This window comes from Nannospalax galili, unplaced genomic scaffold, assembly GCF_000622305.1.
Source record: "Nannospalax galili isolate Female #2095 unplaced genomic scaffold, S.galili_v1.0 scaffold285, whole genome shotgun sequence".
Lineage (NCBI taxonomy): Eukaryota > Metazoa > Chordata > Mammalia > Rodentia > Spalacidae > Nannospalax > Nannospalax galili.
Genome location: NW_008355157.1, coordinates 1,294,392 through 1,311,770, shown reverse-complemented (window position 1 = coordinate 1,311,770; position 17,379 = coordinate 1,294,392). Strand labels below are relative to the sequence as shown.

Genomic DNA, 17,379 nt, shown 5'->3' with positions numbered 1-17,379 from the left:
TGTCTGTTCTGGTCCTGTCTGTTTGGTGTTCTGTATGCTTCTTGTATTTGAATGGGAAATACCTTGATCCAGGCTCTTCTGGCTTTCATAGTTTGCATTGAAAAGTCAGCTGTGATCCTAATGGGTTTTCCTTTATATGTAACTTGTTGTTTCTCTTTTGCAGCTTTCAGAATTGTCTCTTTGCTTTGTACATTTACTGTTTTTCTATGATGTGCCGTGGAGAGTTTCTTTTCTGGTTCTGTCTGTTTGGTGTTCTGTATGCTTTTTGTATTTGTATGGGCATGTCTTTCTTTAATTTTGAGAAACTTTCTTTGACGATCTTCGACAATTCTGTTGACGATCTGTTCCATGCCATTATCTTGGGATTCTTTTCCTTCCTGTATGCCTGTGATTCATAAGTTTGGTCTTTTTATAGTATCACACAATTCCTGCATATTCCATTCTTGTGACTTCTTAAATTTTTCATACTCTTTGCTTGTGTGGTCTAGTTCGTCCACTTTATCGTCCAATCTTGATACTCTGTTTTCCATTTCATTCATCCTATTGGTGAGGCTTTCTCTTGTTGTTTCTAATTGGCTTACTAAGTGTTTCACTTCCTTCTTCATTTCAGTCTGAGTATTCTTCAATATTTCTAACTCTTTTCTGAATTCATTCAGAAGTTTATCCCTATCTTCCTTCAGTTCTTTGATTTCTTTTTTTGTGTGTTCTTTAAATTCACTGAATTCTTTGATCATGTTTACAATTGTTCTTTTGAATTCCACATCCTGCATTATCTCTAGGGGGGTTCTCATTGTACTCCTCTAGTGTACTACTGGTATTATTATTTTTTCTCTGTGATTTTGACATGTGAATTTCTTTTGTAGTTTCTGATTCTTGTTTGAGAGTCAGGCCTTCAAGTTTAGGTTTGCTTCATTTTGTGAACTTTATGTGTCTTTGTGGTTTACTTTTTGGGCATGAAAAGCTGGTTCGTCTAAGCTTCCGGTTCACTCTTTTGATTTTATATTGGATTAGCTGGATTGCTTTTGTCTTCAGGAGTTCCCACAGAGGCCCAATTCAGGTGAGGGTTAGATGTTTTCGGGCTTTCTCCTAAGGTTTGGATCCCTCCAGGACCTATTTTGGCCTCAGGAATTTAGGGGTTGGACTGGCCTGGGAGAATGGCTCAGGAAAGATGCTCGTCTAGTGTAGCTTGTATTAGTGCCACCGAGAGATGCAAAGGCAGATGGGGCGGGAAGAGGCCCCAAGGCCTCCTGGGGACTGCACTGAGGAGCTGGGTTGGTCTGGATGCAAAGGATCAGGAAGAGGAAAGGTCATCCCCAGTGTCCCAGAAAGAGGCTGGCAGGTGGTGCAGGCCCAGGGAAGCAGAGGGAGTTGAGGGTGGGGCCAGGCCCAGAAGCAGTGCTCCTGGGGACCAGAGAAGGCACTACATTGGTCCAGATGAAAAGGATCAGGAAGCAGTACTGGTTCCCTGGGTGTCTGGGGCCCCAAGACAAGGAATGGGGCAGGGCCCAAACTCAGAGGAGAGAGAGGTGGTGGAGATGGGAGGGTGAATGAGGCTGGGGGAGTCAACGTGAGGAGGGTGCAATGGACTTACCAGGGAGAGAGGCCTGTGTGTAGGAGAGAGGCCTGCTGCTGGTCCTGCAGGCCCAGGGAAGCAGAGGGAGGTGAGGGCGGGGCCAGGCCCAGTAGTAGTGCTCCTGAGGCCCAGAGAACTCACTATGTTTGTCTGGATGAAAAGGATCAGGGAGCAGTTTTGGTTCCCCAGGTGTCTGGGGCCCCCACACAAGGAATGGGGCAGGGCCCAAACTCTTAGTAGAGAATGGCAGTGGAGATGGGAGGGTGAATGAGGCTGGGGGATTCACTAAGCAGGGGGTGCAATGGACTTACCCTGGAGAGAGGCCTGTAGGTAGGAGAGAGGCCTGCTGCGGTCCTGCAGGCCCAGGGAAGCAGAGGGCAGCAAAAACATTTTTAAGACCCACTGTCTAGGTCAGGGTCAGCAAGTTTTTTTTTTTTTTTGGTCTAATGAACCAGAAGGTAAATACCTTTGGCTTTACAGGTCATATATTCTCTGTTGACATTATTTGTCTAATAGTAGTCACAGTAAATATATCAACAGATGGTATGGCTATGTTCCAAAAGAAACTTTGTTTAGTAAAATATTTGGACTGGATTTGACCAAAGGGCAGCAGTTTGCTGACCTTTGGTTTGGACCATTAAAAATCTATAAAACAAGATGGCATGCAGATCCTGGGCTCAATCTCCAAGACTGTAACAACAACTACAAAAACAAAACAGTAGTCTGAAAAACAGGGAAGGCAACATCATTAGACAGGAGAGGGAGGAATTTAGGCTCCCTGAAAAGCATCTATGTCTGTTTTTATGTTTTCTTTGACACAACTTCTGAGACTTTACAAAACCTTTGAGTTATACAGATTTGAGTCCTCAGTAAGGCTAAGAACATACTCCAATGCCCACATTACTTTCTATTTATACTACAGGTATAATCCCAAAATATGAGATTCCAAATATTCCAAAATCTGAAACTCTGTGAGTATCACCATAATGCCACATGTGAAATTTTCCACATCTGGTTTCATGTGATGGATTACAGTAAAGATGTAGGTACACTAAAAACACTGGATAAAAATACCTTTATAGGTTGTATACACGGAGACTAAAATTAATTTTATAGACTTGGGTACTGTCTCCAAGATATTCCATGACATATATGAAAAATATTTCTAAATTTGAAAAGAAATATGAAATTCAGAATAAAACTAAAGTCTTAGTTCACTCTCCTCTGTGAATGAGTTTCATATTAATATAACATCAGGTGGCTCCATTTTCTTTTTTCTTTTAAATTTCTGTTGAGGGCAGCATATCATGGCAATGACAGAGCACATTAGAGAAAAGTGTTCACCTCATGAGCCAGGAGATAGACAAAGCATCAGAGAGCATGGTCCCACAATCTTCTTTCAGCGCATACTCTAACTTGCCTAAGGACTTCCTATAAGACCATACTGCTTATATTAGTTCCTTTCTGCTGTTGTGATAAAACACTCAGACCAAAAACAACTTGAGGAAGAAAGGGTTTATTTCTTCTTACGCCTCCAGGTCCATCACTGAGGGAAGTCAACCATGGAGGAACACTGCTTACTGGCTCACTGTCTGGTTTACATTCACCTGCCTCAGGATGGCACTGTCCACAGTGGGCTGGGAACTCTTACATCAATTAAGACAATCTCTCACAGACAAGGATGCAGGTCAGTCACTCTCTCCTGGGAAAATCCTCATTGAGGTTCCATCTTTCCAGGTTGTGTCAAGTTGACACTAAAAACAAACCAGCATAACACCCAATGGACTCCTACTAGTGCCACCTAAGTATCAAATTTTTAACACTTTGTCCTTTAGGGGACAGTGTCCATATTCAAACCAAAGCCACCTATTAACTAGCTACATGAGATAACTCATCACTTACAGTCTCTGCAGCAAAGTCTTGTTTGCTAATGATGGACAGATACAGAAGAGAATGTGTCTTCACTACCTAGTTAAGAGAAGCTCTGAAACTTATCCATTCACTCACTTTCACCAAAACATTTGGAAAACAAATAAACAAAAAAAAAAAAATTAAACGTACAGAGACAAAACAAAACCAAAAATCGCCACCCAACTCTTCAAGCTTCTTATTAGTAGTGACTATATGGACTTAGAGTTGATGTTTCTTTCCTCTGCTATTTACTAGGCAAGCTTTACTAACCTCTCAAATTTGCTTTTCCTCATATTGACTCTAACAATCTCCGTAAGAATTACTTTACATAATTCTTAGCATACATGAAGTGATCAGAAGTAGCATACAAAGGTTATTCCTCCTCACAGCTTTCTTGAATGTACTTTTATATAACAAAAGAACAAGGAGTATCCATTGGCTTTTACCTTCAGTCTGTTTGTTATCAGTATGATTGACCCCAAACCTTGAGCCCAGTATAAGACCAGTGTAATGAATATCTAAACTTTCTACAGATAAAGAGTAGCTAGTACAAGTAGCCTCTCATAGATTTTTTTTTTTTTTAAATTTCGACAGAGTCTTTAAAAACCTAGGCTCAGGCTGGAGAGATGGCTCAGTGGTTAAGAGCACTGACTGCTCTTTCAGAGGACCCGAGTTCAATTCCCAGCACCCACATGGCGGCTACAAACTGCCTTTAACTCCAGTTCCAGGGGACTCCAAATCTCTCTTCTGACCTCCACGGCACTGCACGACATGGGTGCACTCACATACATTCAGGCAATACACTCGTACACATAAAATAAATATAATAAAATATTAAAATAATAACAATAATAAAAAAAAAACCTAGGCTCTTCTAAAACTCATTATGTAGCCCAGACTGGCCCTGAATTTGCAGGGATCCTCCCATCTCAGTCTCTCGGGTACTAGGTTATAGGTGTTAGTCCCCAGCCCCAGTCCATAGATGAACTAAGTCATAAATATCACCCCTGATATTTATCACTAATTGGCACTTTAGCTTTGATAGGTAAAATTTCTATTGTATATGTCTAGGTACCCAAATGTCCCAACATGTGTTAGAACAGCTACCAATCAGTGTGGGGAAACTACTATGCCATTTTATAGTGTCAGAGCTATCATTCTGCTTTACCTGATTACACATATATGTAATAGTATGATTTTATGATTTATCACTAGACCATATTTATGACTTACATGATTTTAGACTCGTAATTGGTGTTTTGACCTTAACTAACCACTACTTCTGGCTTCTGAAAAGCTTTTAAAGTAAGAAGGTGTTGAACATATAAACCAAAATTGAAGGAGTTAAAATTTTAGTTCAACTTTTATTCAGTAAGTTAAAAGAGTAAAACATTTATTAGAGATGAAGGGGGTTGGGGACTAGCAACTGGAATACTACCTGCTGCTCTCATTCTAATCAAAGATGTCAGGAACCTCATACACACTTCTGTACATGCCTTATTAGGATTATTATATAAAACCTTTATTATTGAGAACTAAGATGATTATGACCATATAAGAAATACATAAACTTGGGGCTGGAGAGATGGCTCAGCAGTTAAGATCACTGACTGCTCTTGCAGAGGACCCAGGTTCAATTCCCAGCACCCACATGGTGGCTACGAACTGTCATTAACTCCAGTTCCTGGGGAATCTGAATCTCTCTTCTGACCTCCGCAGCACTGCATGACATGGGTACACTCACAGACATGCAGGCAGTACGCTCATACAGGTAAAATAAAAATAATAAAATATTTTTAAAAATATTTAAAAAAATATATAAACTTAAAATGACAAAATGTAGGGAGCTACAATGAGTACAAAGTGTCAGACATTCAGAAAAGTTCCTTCAGTTCCACTGAGCATCTCAAAACAAGGTTAAGCTCTTGCTAAGAAGGCCTAAAATGTAAAAATTAGACTTTGACAGGAATTTTGAATAGAGGGACTAAATTTATGGTTCTCTGTAAATTATACTAATAGTAAACATAATATTTAAGGTTAAGAATTATATATTTGACTACTGTTAAAGGGCACCAAGATCAGAAATTGGATTTACAACATTATTTTGAAAAGAAGAGTAAGGTTGGAGAAATCATACTACCCAATTTTAATTCTTTCTGCAAAGCTATAGCAATGAAAACAGTATTAGCAGAAAGGTAGACATGTATGTACTAACTGATTTTCAACAAAAGAACTAAGACAATCAGAAAAGGCTAATCTCCAAAAAAGGCTCAAATAGCTATAAGCAAGAAAATGAACCTGAACTATTCATTCATATCATAACTCAAAATGGATCACAGACATAAATACAAGAACTAAACTATAAAACTAGGGCTAGAGATGTGGTTTAGTGTCAGAGGGCTTGCCAAGTATGCACAAGGCTTTGAATTCAATCCCTAGCATGAGAAAAATAATAAATAGGTAAATTTAAAAATCTCCTAGAAGAAAAAAGGAAAAAGGATCTAGTTACCTTATTTAGCAAAAGTTTCATAAATATGATAAAGTGAAAACTTTAAATTTAATTTTTAAAGTTAGATTTCATTAATTTAAAAACTTCTGCTTTTCAAAAGACATTGTTAAGAAAATATAGGCAAGTTATAGACTGAAAGAAAATATTTCCAGAATTTATATCAAAGGACTCACATTTAGATTAAAAAGCCTCAGTAATTCAAACAATAAGAAAACAAACATCCCAACTAAAAATTGACTAAAAGATCTGGACAGTTCACAGGGGACCTGGGGAAATAGCTCAGTTATTAGTAAAGTGCTTGCTTGACTCAGAAGCAGTTGGACTCGAGTTTGATCCTCAGAAATTATGTTAAGCCAGGCATGTGTCTAGCATGGTAGTTCAAACCTTTAATTCCAGCACTTGGGAGACAGACGCAGGCAGATCTCTGTGAGATCAACGCCAGCCTGGTCTACATAGTGAGTTTCTGGCATCTGGGGCTGCAGGGAGACCCCCCCTCTCAAAAACAAACAGAGAAACAAACAGTCAGGCATGGTGGTGTGCACTTGTAATCCCAGGCTGGCTCCATGGCCAGGTACCCTAATCTACTTGTCAAGCTCCCATCCAGTGAGGTACCCTGTGTCAAAAAGAAAAGTGATCAGCACCTGAGGAATGACTCTTGATATTCTCTGGTCCACACATGCACACCCACTCAAATGCATGTGCACTGGCACACACATGTACCTGTGCAAATGCGAACACACATGAAAATATATTCAAGGATGGCAAATAAGCATACAAAGAGATACTATTCCACTATCATAAAAGGACAATGTAAATTAAACCGACAATGACATACTAAAAATACACTAAATGACTAAAATAAGAAAACTGATCATGCCAAGTTTTAGTGAGGATGTGGGACAACTGGAACTTCCATGCTGGTTAAGAATGTAAATGGAAGTTGACAAGATGGTTCAGCGGGTAAAAGTGCTTGGCAGTAAGCCTGATGATCTGTGACTGGTGGATGGAGGGAACCAGCTTCCACAAGTTTGTACTCTGACCTACACAAGCATGCTATGACCTATGAGTGCCAAGGCATGCATACCACATACCACCGCCCACATACCACACGGCACACATGCACACATGCACACACAAAAGTTAAAGAAAAAAAAGAATGAAAATGGCATACCCACTTCTAAAAACAGTTCAACAGTTTCTTGAGTTCAATATACATTATATTGCTAGGTATTATGAGAAAGAATGAAAGTATAAAGCCCGTGGATGCATTTTTATATGAGTGTTCATAAGAGTTTATTCATATTAACCCAAGCTGGAAAGAACTAAATGTTCATCAACAAGCAAATAAATAAATGAATATAGTGATGCAGCCACACAATGTAATATGACTTAATAATTAAAAGCAATGAACTACTGATATACACAGTGCGACCAAGAAAGCAGATTTTTTAAAAAGAGAGAAAGAAACTAAAGCAGGTACTAGTGCTTGTTACAGTATAGAGAGTTGACCATGACCAGATCATAGTTTAAATATAGTGCTTGAAAATTTAATGGATATGTGGACATGGAAGACTCACAAACCATTGTTGTTTCCACTTTATTAACCAATAAGATGATGGTTCTGCACCACCAGCTGTTCATAGTTCATTGAATGAGGAGGCAGTTATAGGAGATAATCACATCTTCCCTATAGGAGGTAAAGTGGTTCTCATTCTGCAGTCTCCTCTAATGAATGGTCATGGGAGCATGAGACCAAGAGCATGCCAGCATCAAGCTGGTTTTTAATGACCCCTAAATACCAGATTTTTTTTTCTTTTTTTCCTAACTTACCTGTATAAAAATATATACCTTAAAATATATAGAAGCACATCGGGGACTGCCCTTTTGCTTCTACTCTGAAAGGGAAGATAGTGATTATACACTGAAACTATGCTGTCAACAGCATGAGAAGACTGAGTGGAGAAACTGTTTCATGGTTATTTCAACTTTAAGCATTTTTCAGTTTTGAGTAACACTATTAATTTACTGTTCTCGTGAACAACTATTCTTTCAATTTGTTGTAAGTTCACAATGCTCCCATTCCCATCGTTTCACCTCTTGCACTTATTTAGAAAGGTCTATTAATTCTACTTTCCCAATCTCAAAATCTGTCTCTACTTCAATGCAAATTATCACAACCCTCACTTCTTTTCACCTTCACTGTGATCTTGTCCTCTATGTTCTCATTGCTTCTAGTCTCTTCAAATACTAACACAGTTCAACCAAAATACTACTTTTAGATTCATATTAAAGTATCATTCTCAACATGCCCTTCTATGCCTAAAACCTTTTAAAGCCATGCAGTCAGTAGGCCCTGAGTTTAATCCCTAGCACTAGGGGGAGAAACAAACAAAACAAGAATGTTGTGAAACCAAAAATAGAAGACGTTTAGAGAATATTAACAAGCAAAATTAAATTCAAAAGTAAGTAGATTCTTTCCTTATAAATATCTAAAAATATATATGGATATTAGTAAGAACTTAAACACACACACACACACACACATACACACACACACACACACGCACAAAGACGATTTAAAAGTCCCTTGGGGGGATGGAGAGATGCTCAATGATTAAGAGCACCAGCTGCTCTTGCAGAGGACACAGATTTGATTCCTAGTATCCACAGAGTGGCTAACAACTGTCCTCAACTCAAGTTCCAGGGGATCTGATACGCTCTTCTGGCCTCAAAGGCATTGCATGTCACAGATGCACTAACATACCTGCAGGCAAAACGGTCATACACAGAAAATAAAAGTAAATAAAAATTTTTAAAGTTTCTGGGGTTTAAGGTTTACCAATATTTCCTCTTTCTTGTTAAAATTACATCTTTGAACTAAATAGCATCTTTCAGTAATCATATAATGTTCATGTACCATAAAGCTTAGCATTTATAATCTAGCTCCCAAATCTATTTACAGCTTACTTTCCATCCCTCTTTTTCATACAGCCTAAAACTCCTGACAAACTAAAGACCTCAGCTCTCACTCTGGCTCCTGTATTACTCATTCCTTGCCATGGGCCAGTGCTTACAATATACTCTCCAGCTAGTATGCACTTTACCTCCATTTCTGGATGTAGAAATCTGATCTGACCATCTTTACAGTTAAGTTCAATAATATATCTTCCATAAACTATTCATGATGTCACCTTCTTCAAACTGCCAATGAGTGTTCCCTATAAAATGCAACATGTTCATAAGTATAGACTTTGTTAAAGAAGTAGCCCTTTTTGGGCAGGGACCTTGTTTTAGCCAAGGTTGTTTTCTCAAGACAGCATTTTTTGAATAAATACGTAAAAGGAGTATTTTTTAAAAAAGCAAACACTAGAAAAAGACTAAAAAGAAAACCCAATTTTCATCTTTTATTTTATTGCACTTTTAATTTATTTATTCCACTCAAGGTTTATTTCTTAATCTAACCCTCTTACCTGGAGATATGTTATTCTCCGCTGGACCAGCTCTGTCAGATCTTTGGCCTCTTTTTCCCTCCAATCACCTGCTCCATCTGTTTGACTGAGGTAGTATAGATCTGTCATGATAGACCTGTGAAACCAAGCAGTATTAGAGGTCTACTTATTTGTATTGTTTCACTGGATCACACAAAATCAGAAGGGAGCCAAATTCTTCAGAAAGACTGATGCTCACGTGGATGATGGTGCTTATCTTTTATTTTCCATCAAGGCCACAAATTTTAAAATTATTCTCTACCACTCAGGAGTCATTCCTATAACATCTTTTCTGTTGAAAAGATATACAACCACTCCCCCGAGGCCAATCAGCTGCACTAGTTTCCCAAAATAGACAAAGCAGAACAGAAACCTGGAAGAACTGGATTCCCAAAGCAATTAAGTAGGCAAGTTAACATAAGGAAGACAAAGACCTTGGTATTGGTATTTGAATAGTACCAATTTGAATGTTCTCCTGTACCATTTCATAACCCCTCATAATTTTCCACTAGCAACTGGGAAAAGATTAGAGGAAAATTTTGACACAAATCTTAGACAATGGATTAAACAACCAAGGATCAGCCAAATTCTTTCTTTAAAGGGACAGATACCAACTATTTTAGATTATGTGAGTCTCTGTTACTTTATTTTTTAAAATTACAGAATGCGTCATGAATTTGCATGTCATCTTTTGCAGAGACCATGCAAATCTTCTCTGTATTGTTCCAATTTTAGTATGTGTACTGCCAAAGGGAGCATCCTCTGTTGCCTCTATAGCAGGAAAATTGCCATAGGCATTAAATAAATGAACAGGTGTGGCTCTGTTCCAATAAAACTTTATTAACAAAAGTAGGAAGAGCCAGATTTTGCCCTTGGGCCAAAATTTGCTGTCCTCTCGTCAAAACTAATGTAATAATCAAGACGCTTTCTCACTCTGAAGCCATCAGCAATTTCAGGAGTTTCAGAGCTGGTACAGATGGTTTTATTTATACTGTATTAAATAAAAGCAATGGCTTGCACTTAGTAATAAAAAATGTGAAAAGCTTCCTGTGTGTCTCTAATACCACCCCCACCAACCTTACAGCAAATATATAACTGGTTTCTAGCTTTGCATCTCTACCAACATTGCTTCCAACTAAGCTACAATCTTCTCACATGGGGATTATTAGAACAGAACTTCTAACAATTCTCCCAGCTTCCACCCTTGCCTATGTCTAGAGTTTATTCAACACAGTAGCTATTGAATTGATCCTTCAGGTTACATAAAGTCAAAGCCAAAGTCACTACTTTGACTTATAAGACCCTATACACCATGGCCCACCATTTGATTTTATCTCTAAGTCCTCTTTGCTTAATTTATTTCAGTCACATGGGATTCTTTGCTAACCTTTGAAAATGTGAGGCATGATCTAGGGCTTTTATATTTGTTCCTTTCCACCCTGAAATCCCTGGTTTCCCAAATATGCATCCACATGAATCACCCAAGTATTCTTCAAATATTTGTTCATATGTCACCTTGTCCATAAGGCTTTGACAGATCAGTCTACTTTTAAACAGCTACCATCCTACCATCTTCCCTTATTTTGGCTCCCTCCCTTTTTCTCTCCTTCCCTCCCTCCTTCTCTCCTTCCATCTATCCCAATGCCAGAGTCTCTAGAAAGTTGCCTTAGAACTTTTACCTTGAGTGTGAAGAGCACAGACCAATAATTATAAAATGAAAAGAAGAAGAAGCCATTGGTTGGGTATAACAGTAATACGTGGTACTGAAGGCTAGGCAAATAAATAAACAAACAAACAAATAAATAAATTAAATAATCCAGTATTCAAGTCCCTGTAAGATCCCGAAGAAAAGGACTGATCAATCAGAAGGATGCATTTAAAAGTGTTGAAACCAGTCCTCAACGACTGTGAATTAGCTACCTAGGAAGACATGATATAGTCTTGGTAACTCTTTGGTTTCTGGTTTTAATCACTTAGTATCAAAACAATGGCAGCCCACAGAAAACCATTTGAATTATGAATGACAAAAGAGAATATATGATAACCCCTTTGAATAAAGCAGAATTATAAACATAAAATTAAAATCTTAAGCACAATTGAGTCAAAATTAATATTGAATAACTTTGAACATGCTTTGGAACAACAGGGTCACTACTAAAGAATTTCAAGCATTTGCTGGTGTTAATATTACCCATAGAGAGGATACTCTCAAAGCTTAGCTATCTTCATTTTCATTCTTGTGAACAGCGCAAGAGTCTAAAATGTTTTAACTAATTTTATATTTGCTATTCTTTTAAAATTATTTATTTACTTGTATTTTATTTGTATGAGTATTTTGCCTGCTTGTAAGTGTACCCATGCCATGCAATGTCCACAGAGGCCAGAAGAGATTATCAGATTCCCTAGAACTGGAGTTAAGGGCAGTTGCTAGCAGTTATGCATGTGCTGGGAATCGAACACAGGTTCTCTGTAAAAGCAGGCAGTGCTCTTAACTGTTGAGCCATCTCTTCAGCTCCGTTTGTTGTTGGTTTTTTTTTTTTTTTTTTTTTTTTTTTTTTTTGTTGTTTGGGGGTTTTGTTTTGTTTTTTGTTTTGTTTTGGGGGGTTCTTTGTGAGACAGTTTCCTTATAGTCCCAGCTGGCCTGGAACTTGTTATTACACCAGGCTGGTCTCGATCTCACAGAGGTCCACCTGCCCCAGCCACCTGAATGTTATACTTTTTAAAAGTATTTTATTTTATGTGTATATGTGTTTTGCCTACATGTATGTAAGTGCACTCACTACATGTATGCTTAGTGCCCGTGGAAGCTAGAAAATGACAACAGACCCCATGGAACTGGAGTTATGGATGTTTGTTAGCCACTATGTGGGAGGTGGGTCCTAATTCCGGGTATACTTCAAGGGTCTCTGCGGCCCAAAATTTCTTCTTATTGCAGAAGAAATTTAAAACTGCTTCTTTGAGTCCGGCGTGGTGGCACACGCATTTAATTCCAGCACTTGGGAGGCAGAGGGAGGTGGATCTCTGGGAGTTAAAGCCAACCTGGCCTACATAGCCAGTTCCAGGCCAGCTGGGGCTACAAGGCAACCCTGTCTCAAAAAAAGTCCAAAACAAACAAACAAACAAACAAACAAACAAACAAAAAAACTGCTTCTTTAACAAAACCTGCTAGAATAGGTTCAACTTGAAAATTTTTCATATCACCAAACAGAGCTTCCTATGGACTACTGTGTTGCCTATAGTATCATGTTATGTATCATGTTATAGTTAATGAGCTAAAAGTCATCACCTGCTGTGGTTTGAGTATTCTCTGAATGTTCTCAAATGGCCCAATATGATAAAAGCCTTTGTTTCCAGGGTAGCAGTGTGGGAGGTGGTAAAACTTTTGGGGGAGGGACATGTTGAAGCAGCTCTTTAGACCTTTGGATGGGGAGTACCCTCCAATAGAGGTTATGTGGCATCACTTTCTCTCTGATTACCTGTTATCTTGGCTTTGATCACTAAAGTACCAAAAGTCTAATATGGCCATGAATATGACAGCTTTGAATGAGGCCACATCAAGGCTTAGCATGTGTAAGCCCAGGCAAGGCACCACCAAAATGAAGACAGGTACAGATGCTGATGACAATGAGTGCACTGAATAGATGTTTGACTGAGAGACAGCCAACTGTGATAGGTGTCAAAGCTTCATTTCAAAAGCTGGCTATATTTATTATGTTCTTTGTATTTTCCCCTATTTTCATAGCCATAAAAATTTTTGTGTGGGGGGTATACAGTCTGTGCCAATTGTGTGTGCCACGAAGGAAACAACCATAAGGAGGGTTTTTATTTATATCTGATTCAAAATATTAAAAGACAAAATTTTCTCTCCAGGGCCAACACAGGCAAAACAATCTGAAGATGAATGATAACATTTCTTAAGGTAAACTAATGACAGGGAGACTGCCGAAAAATCTAATCCATAGATAAATCTGGATCATAGGCAACAAAAAATTATCTGAGAGTTATCTAAGTTTGCTGTGTGGTTAATCTTCATTGTTAATTTCATTGGATTCAGAATCCCCATGGAAAAATACCTCTTGGGTATATCTATGAGGGGGTTTTCAAAAAGGCTTAATTGAATAGGAAAAACAAGCTAAATGTGGGCAGTACCATTCCATATGCTAGAGTCCTAGACTGAATACAAAGGAATAAGTAAGCGAAGTAGATGTTTTCATCTCTTTGCTCCTGACTGTGAATACTAATGCAACCAGCCACCTAATGCACCCGTTACCATAAGTTTCCCGCCATGTTGGACTGTATCCTCAAACTGTGAGTCAAAATAAACATTCCTCCCTTAAGTTGCTTCTTGTTGGGTATCTGATCACAGTAACAAGGAAAGTGGCTATGACAGCTATCTAATTTCCATATGTTTGAGAATAATTTTAATTATAAAGAGGAATAGAGTAGTTTCCCCTTATCCACAGGAGATATATTTAGAGACCCCCAATGGATGCTGGAAACCATATATCATACCATGTTTTTTTTTTTCAAAAAATATATATGCTTAATTTATAAAGTATGCACAGTAAAAAATTAACATCTACTCTTGCATTTTGTGGTTATGATTAACTAAAGCAAGGGCTACATGAGGACAAGTAGTATAACACTGCAGTAGTGCACCTGATAACAGAAATAGCTACTAAGTGTCTAAATGGCAGTTACATATGTAGCACAGATAGATAGGCTAGACAGAGGTGATTCACATACCAGCAAGATGGCATGAGATCTCACTATGCTACATGGAATGATGTACTATTTAAAACTCATAAATTGTTTACTTCTAGAACTTTCCTTTTAGTATTTTTTGACCATAGTTGACCCCAGATAACTAAAACTACAGAAAGTGGAATCTTAGATAAGGGGAGCCAAACTGTACATGGCACTACTGCAAACACTCTGAGAGCACGACTAGGCCTCCTTCTAACCCACTCCACCTCTCTCCACCATGGTAAACCACTGCCCTTCCTTTAGTTTCCCTGCCCACAACAGGTCAAGTCCCTATAGCCTGTCATTTAGTTCTAGCTGCTGGCCAGGAAATTGGGGTTGAAAGGGGTGTATGGGGTAGGCTGGTTGCAGTCAGCAAGACTTTTCTCTCTGTTTCTTTCATCTCGTCAGCCCAAGCTCCTCTTTGGAAAGGTTCTAACCCAAGCTGGGTGGCCCCAGAGAAATGTGATTTGGGCCTGAACAGGCTTTGCCATAAGTCTCTTCAAAGCTTTTATGGTGAGATTCAATATAGATATACAGATCAATTATCTTAAAAGCAGCAAGGAGGCCCATCAAATATTTCCAACTTTAAACAGGTTTATTTCCATCTGCACTTATCTCTGCTATTTAAACTCCATCGCTTGCAGTTAATCTTATGTAATGCAGCATAAGAGGGCTTATTTACTTTCTAATGACATCAATTGGCCATAAATATTAGACATCCAAGGTTCGCTGAAGCTGTGGGGACAGTTTTCCATTCTTACTTGACATTTGACTATTTGCAGAGCTTTCTCTTCTGTTTGCTCTTGTGTGACTCACTTATCGGCTGTCATAGGCCCATGTTCGATTTATTTAAATTGAATGAATAAGTACATTAGGCGAGACTGTCAGGAGGAGAGCGAATGGGAACTTACTGGGATGAGTGATAAGTCAACATTGCAACAGAGAGTCTCAGCAAAACTGCACAAATCAAGAATGCTAAATGGAGGTAAGGAGACAGCCAGGGACTGCCAAAAGCAGGTGCACAGACAGCCAGGCCCCACAGCTCTAAGGGGCTGAACCCTGCACCTGAGGCTTCCAAGGATCTCAGTAAAGCTGGTGGCAAAATTCTTCCAGCAGAGCAGACACTGAATCTGCAGATGATTTAAAGCCTCCAAAATAAAGGAAATTAGCTCACATCTCAACAGGTTTAGAAAAGCACTCCCTTATACCATCTGTTTAATCCTTACTAACAGTTGTGTATTTTTCTCCATTTTGCAGACCGGCATCTTGAAGCTCACGGAGCCTCGGGCTCACCTAAGATCACATGACCCTGGACCCTGCAGTCTCCGGACCTCACTCCATCAATCCCTTTGTTCACCCTCCACCTGGAAAGCAGGGCTCAGCAGGCACTGTTCTGCCAGTGCAGCTCCGAGCAGGGCTCATCTCTTTCCACTTCTCCTCTGCATGGATTCATCACGCAGCTAATCGGTGACTTCAGAGGAAGAACAAAGCCCTTTAACTTGGAGGCTGTGGCTTGGTTGCCTACCTGTGGAGTTCTTACTTCCTGGTTTCCTTGGAGACCCCAACATCTAAGTCATGTTTATCACTCAGTCTACTTTCAGCCTTGACAAACACTTGTCTGGGAGGTTAGAATGCAATCCAATGTAAAAATTAATTTCAACAAGTGTTTGAAGCTAGATGTCTAGGATTATGTCTTCAAGCTGCAGCATCTTCTCCTGGTTATTAGCACAGGGCTATCATTGAGGGCTGTGCTAGAAATGCAGACCTTGAATTTCTCTGGAGTTCTTTATAGAGAGTGGGGCCTCTCATAAATGACAAGTTATTTCCTTACACTCATTCACTCATTCCGTGTTCAGGACCTGGGCTGGTCATTGGAAATTCAATGGTGGGGGAAACAGCGGAGGTCCTTGCAGTTAGGGAGCTCGTAGCCTCATTTAAGAGAATGACATGAGCCGGATGATCACACTGATGAATGGGCAATTACAAGCTAGTCTTACCCTGTGGAAGAAGGGGAGTATAAGAAGTAGAGAGTCACAGAGTATCTCTTCCCTTCAGCTGAGAAGCAATTAGGAAGAACTGAGCCTTGTTCAGTGTGTGCCGAGACGGGCGGCATCTCCAATGAAGGACTTCACACACGCTCCCTGAGGTGACATAATCACTGCACAAGCTCAGCTCAGGAACCAGAGACTGTGATGTCAGATGAGGCTGGCAAGCTGGGGAGGACCCGGGCCGAAAGGGGCCTTCCAGACTCTTCAGTCCTTTGATCTTTGTACTCAGATCAACGGGAGAATGACTGAAGACTTGAAAGCGGTGTGAACAACAAATATGGGCAGGCTGGACTGGCAAAGGTCAGTGAGGAGGGTCTGTAGCAGTTCAGATAAGAAAAATGATAGCTCAGACTTGGGTTGTGGTAGAGCTCCAGAGGAGGGGGATAAGCAGACTTGACAGGACTTTGTTTGATGAACTGGAAGGCGAAAGTGGTTTTAATTTGCATTTCCCTGATTATTAGTGATGTTGAACATCTTTTAAGATGTTTCATAGCCATCTTTACTTCTTCTTTTGAAAACGTTCTGTTCAGCTCCTTAGCCCATCTTTCAATTGGGTTTATACCATGCTTGACAATGCCTAACAGACTACATAAAACAAAACAACAGATAAGAGGGGACTATTATAATTCTGCTTATATCATATGGTTATAATGCTATATAAGCAACACAGTGAATGAAGAGCCTTTATCATAGTGACTGGCATGTAGGCAATCCTTGGTAAATTATTTTTAATATCCAAATCATACTTCAGTTTGGAAACCATCCCCAAATAAGTAACAGTGGAGGCATGCACGATAGAAGCATATTTTCCCACCTAGATCCTTAATGCGAGCCTTGTTTTAAGGGGGAGTATTCTTTGAAGAAAATGCAGAATCACTGTCTCCACCTATGGACTAATGGATGAACAGAACAAGAGCAACTTCCCATGAAAGTATTTCCCTGTGCTCATAAGCACTAAGAAAATTCTGTAATCACTTGAAAATACCCCTGGATGACTACAGGAAAACATTTTGTTCAAATAAATCTGAAACCTGAGAAAGATTCTCAACATTCTAGGTTAATAATCTCAAACGATTAAGACCTTTCACCTCTCCCTCTATGTGT

General features: G+C 39.3%; 1 protein-coding gene and 1 non-coding gene across 3 annotated transcripts in view; both read right to left on the bottom strand.

The window, feature by feature from the left end:
* Positions 1-17,379, bottom strand: part of Fut8 (fucosyltransferase 8) — a 295,663-nt gene that overhangs the window by 79,722 nt on the left and 198,562 nt on the right. For both annotated transcript variants that reach the window (XM_017802945.2, XM_029555569.1), the window contains one exon: positions 9,464-9,578. In XM_017802945.2, coding sequence (XP_017658434.1) covers positions 9,464-9,578 — 115 coding nt within the window. The remainder of the gene's footprint in view (positions 1-9,463; positions 9,579-17,379) is intronic.
* Positions 10,135-10,240, bottom strand: LOC115067538. The gene has a single exon (XR_003846941.1). It is a non-coding gene; the product is annotated as a U6 spliceosomal RNA (small nuclear RNA).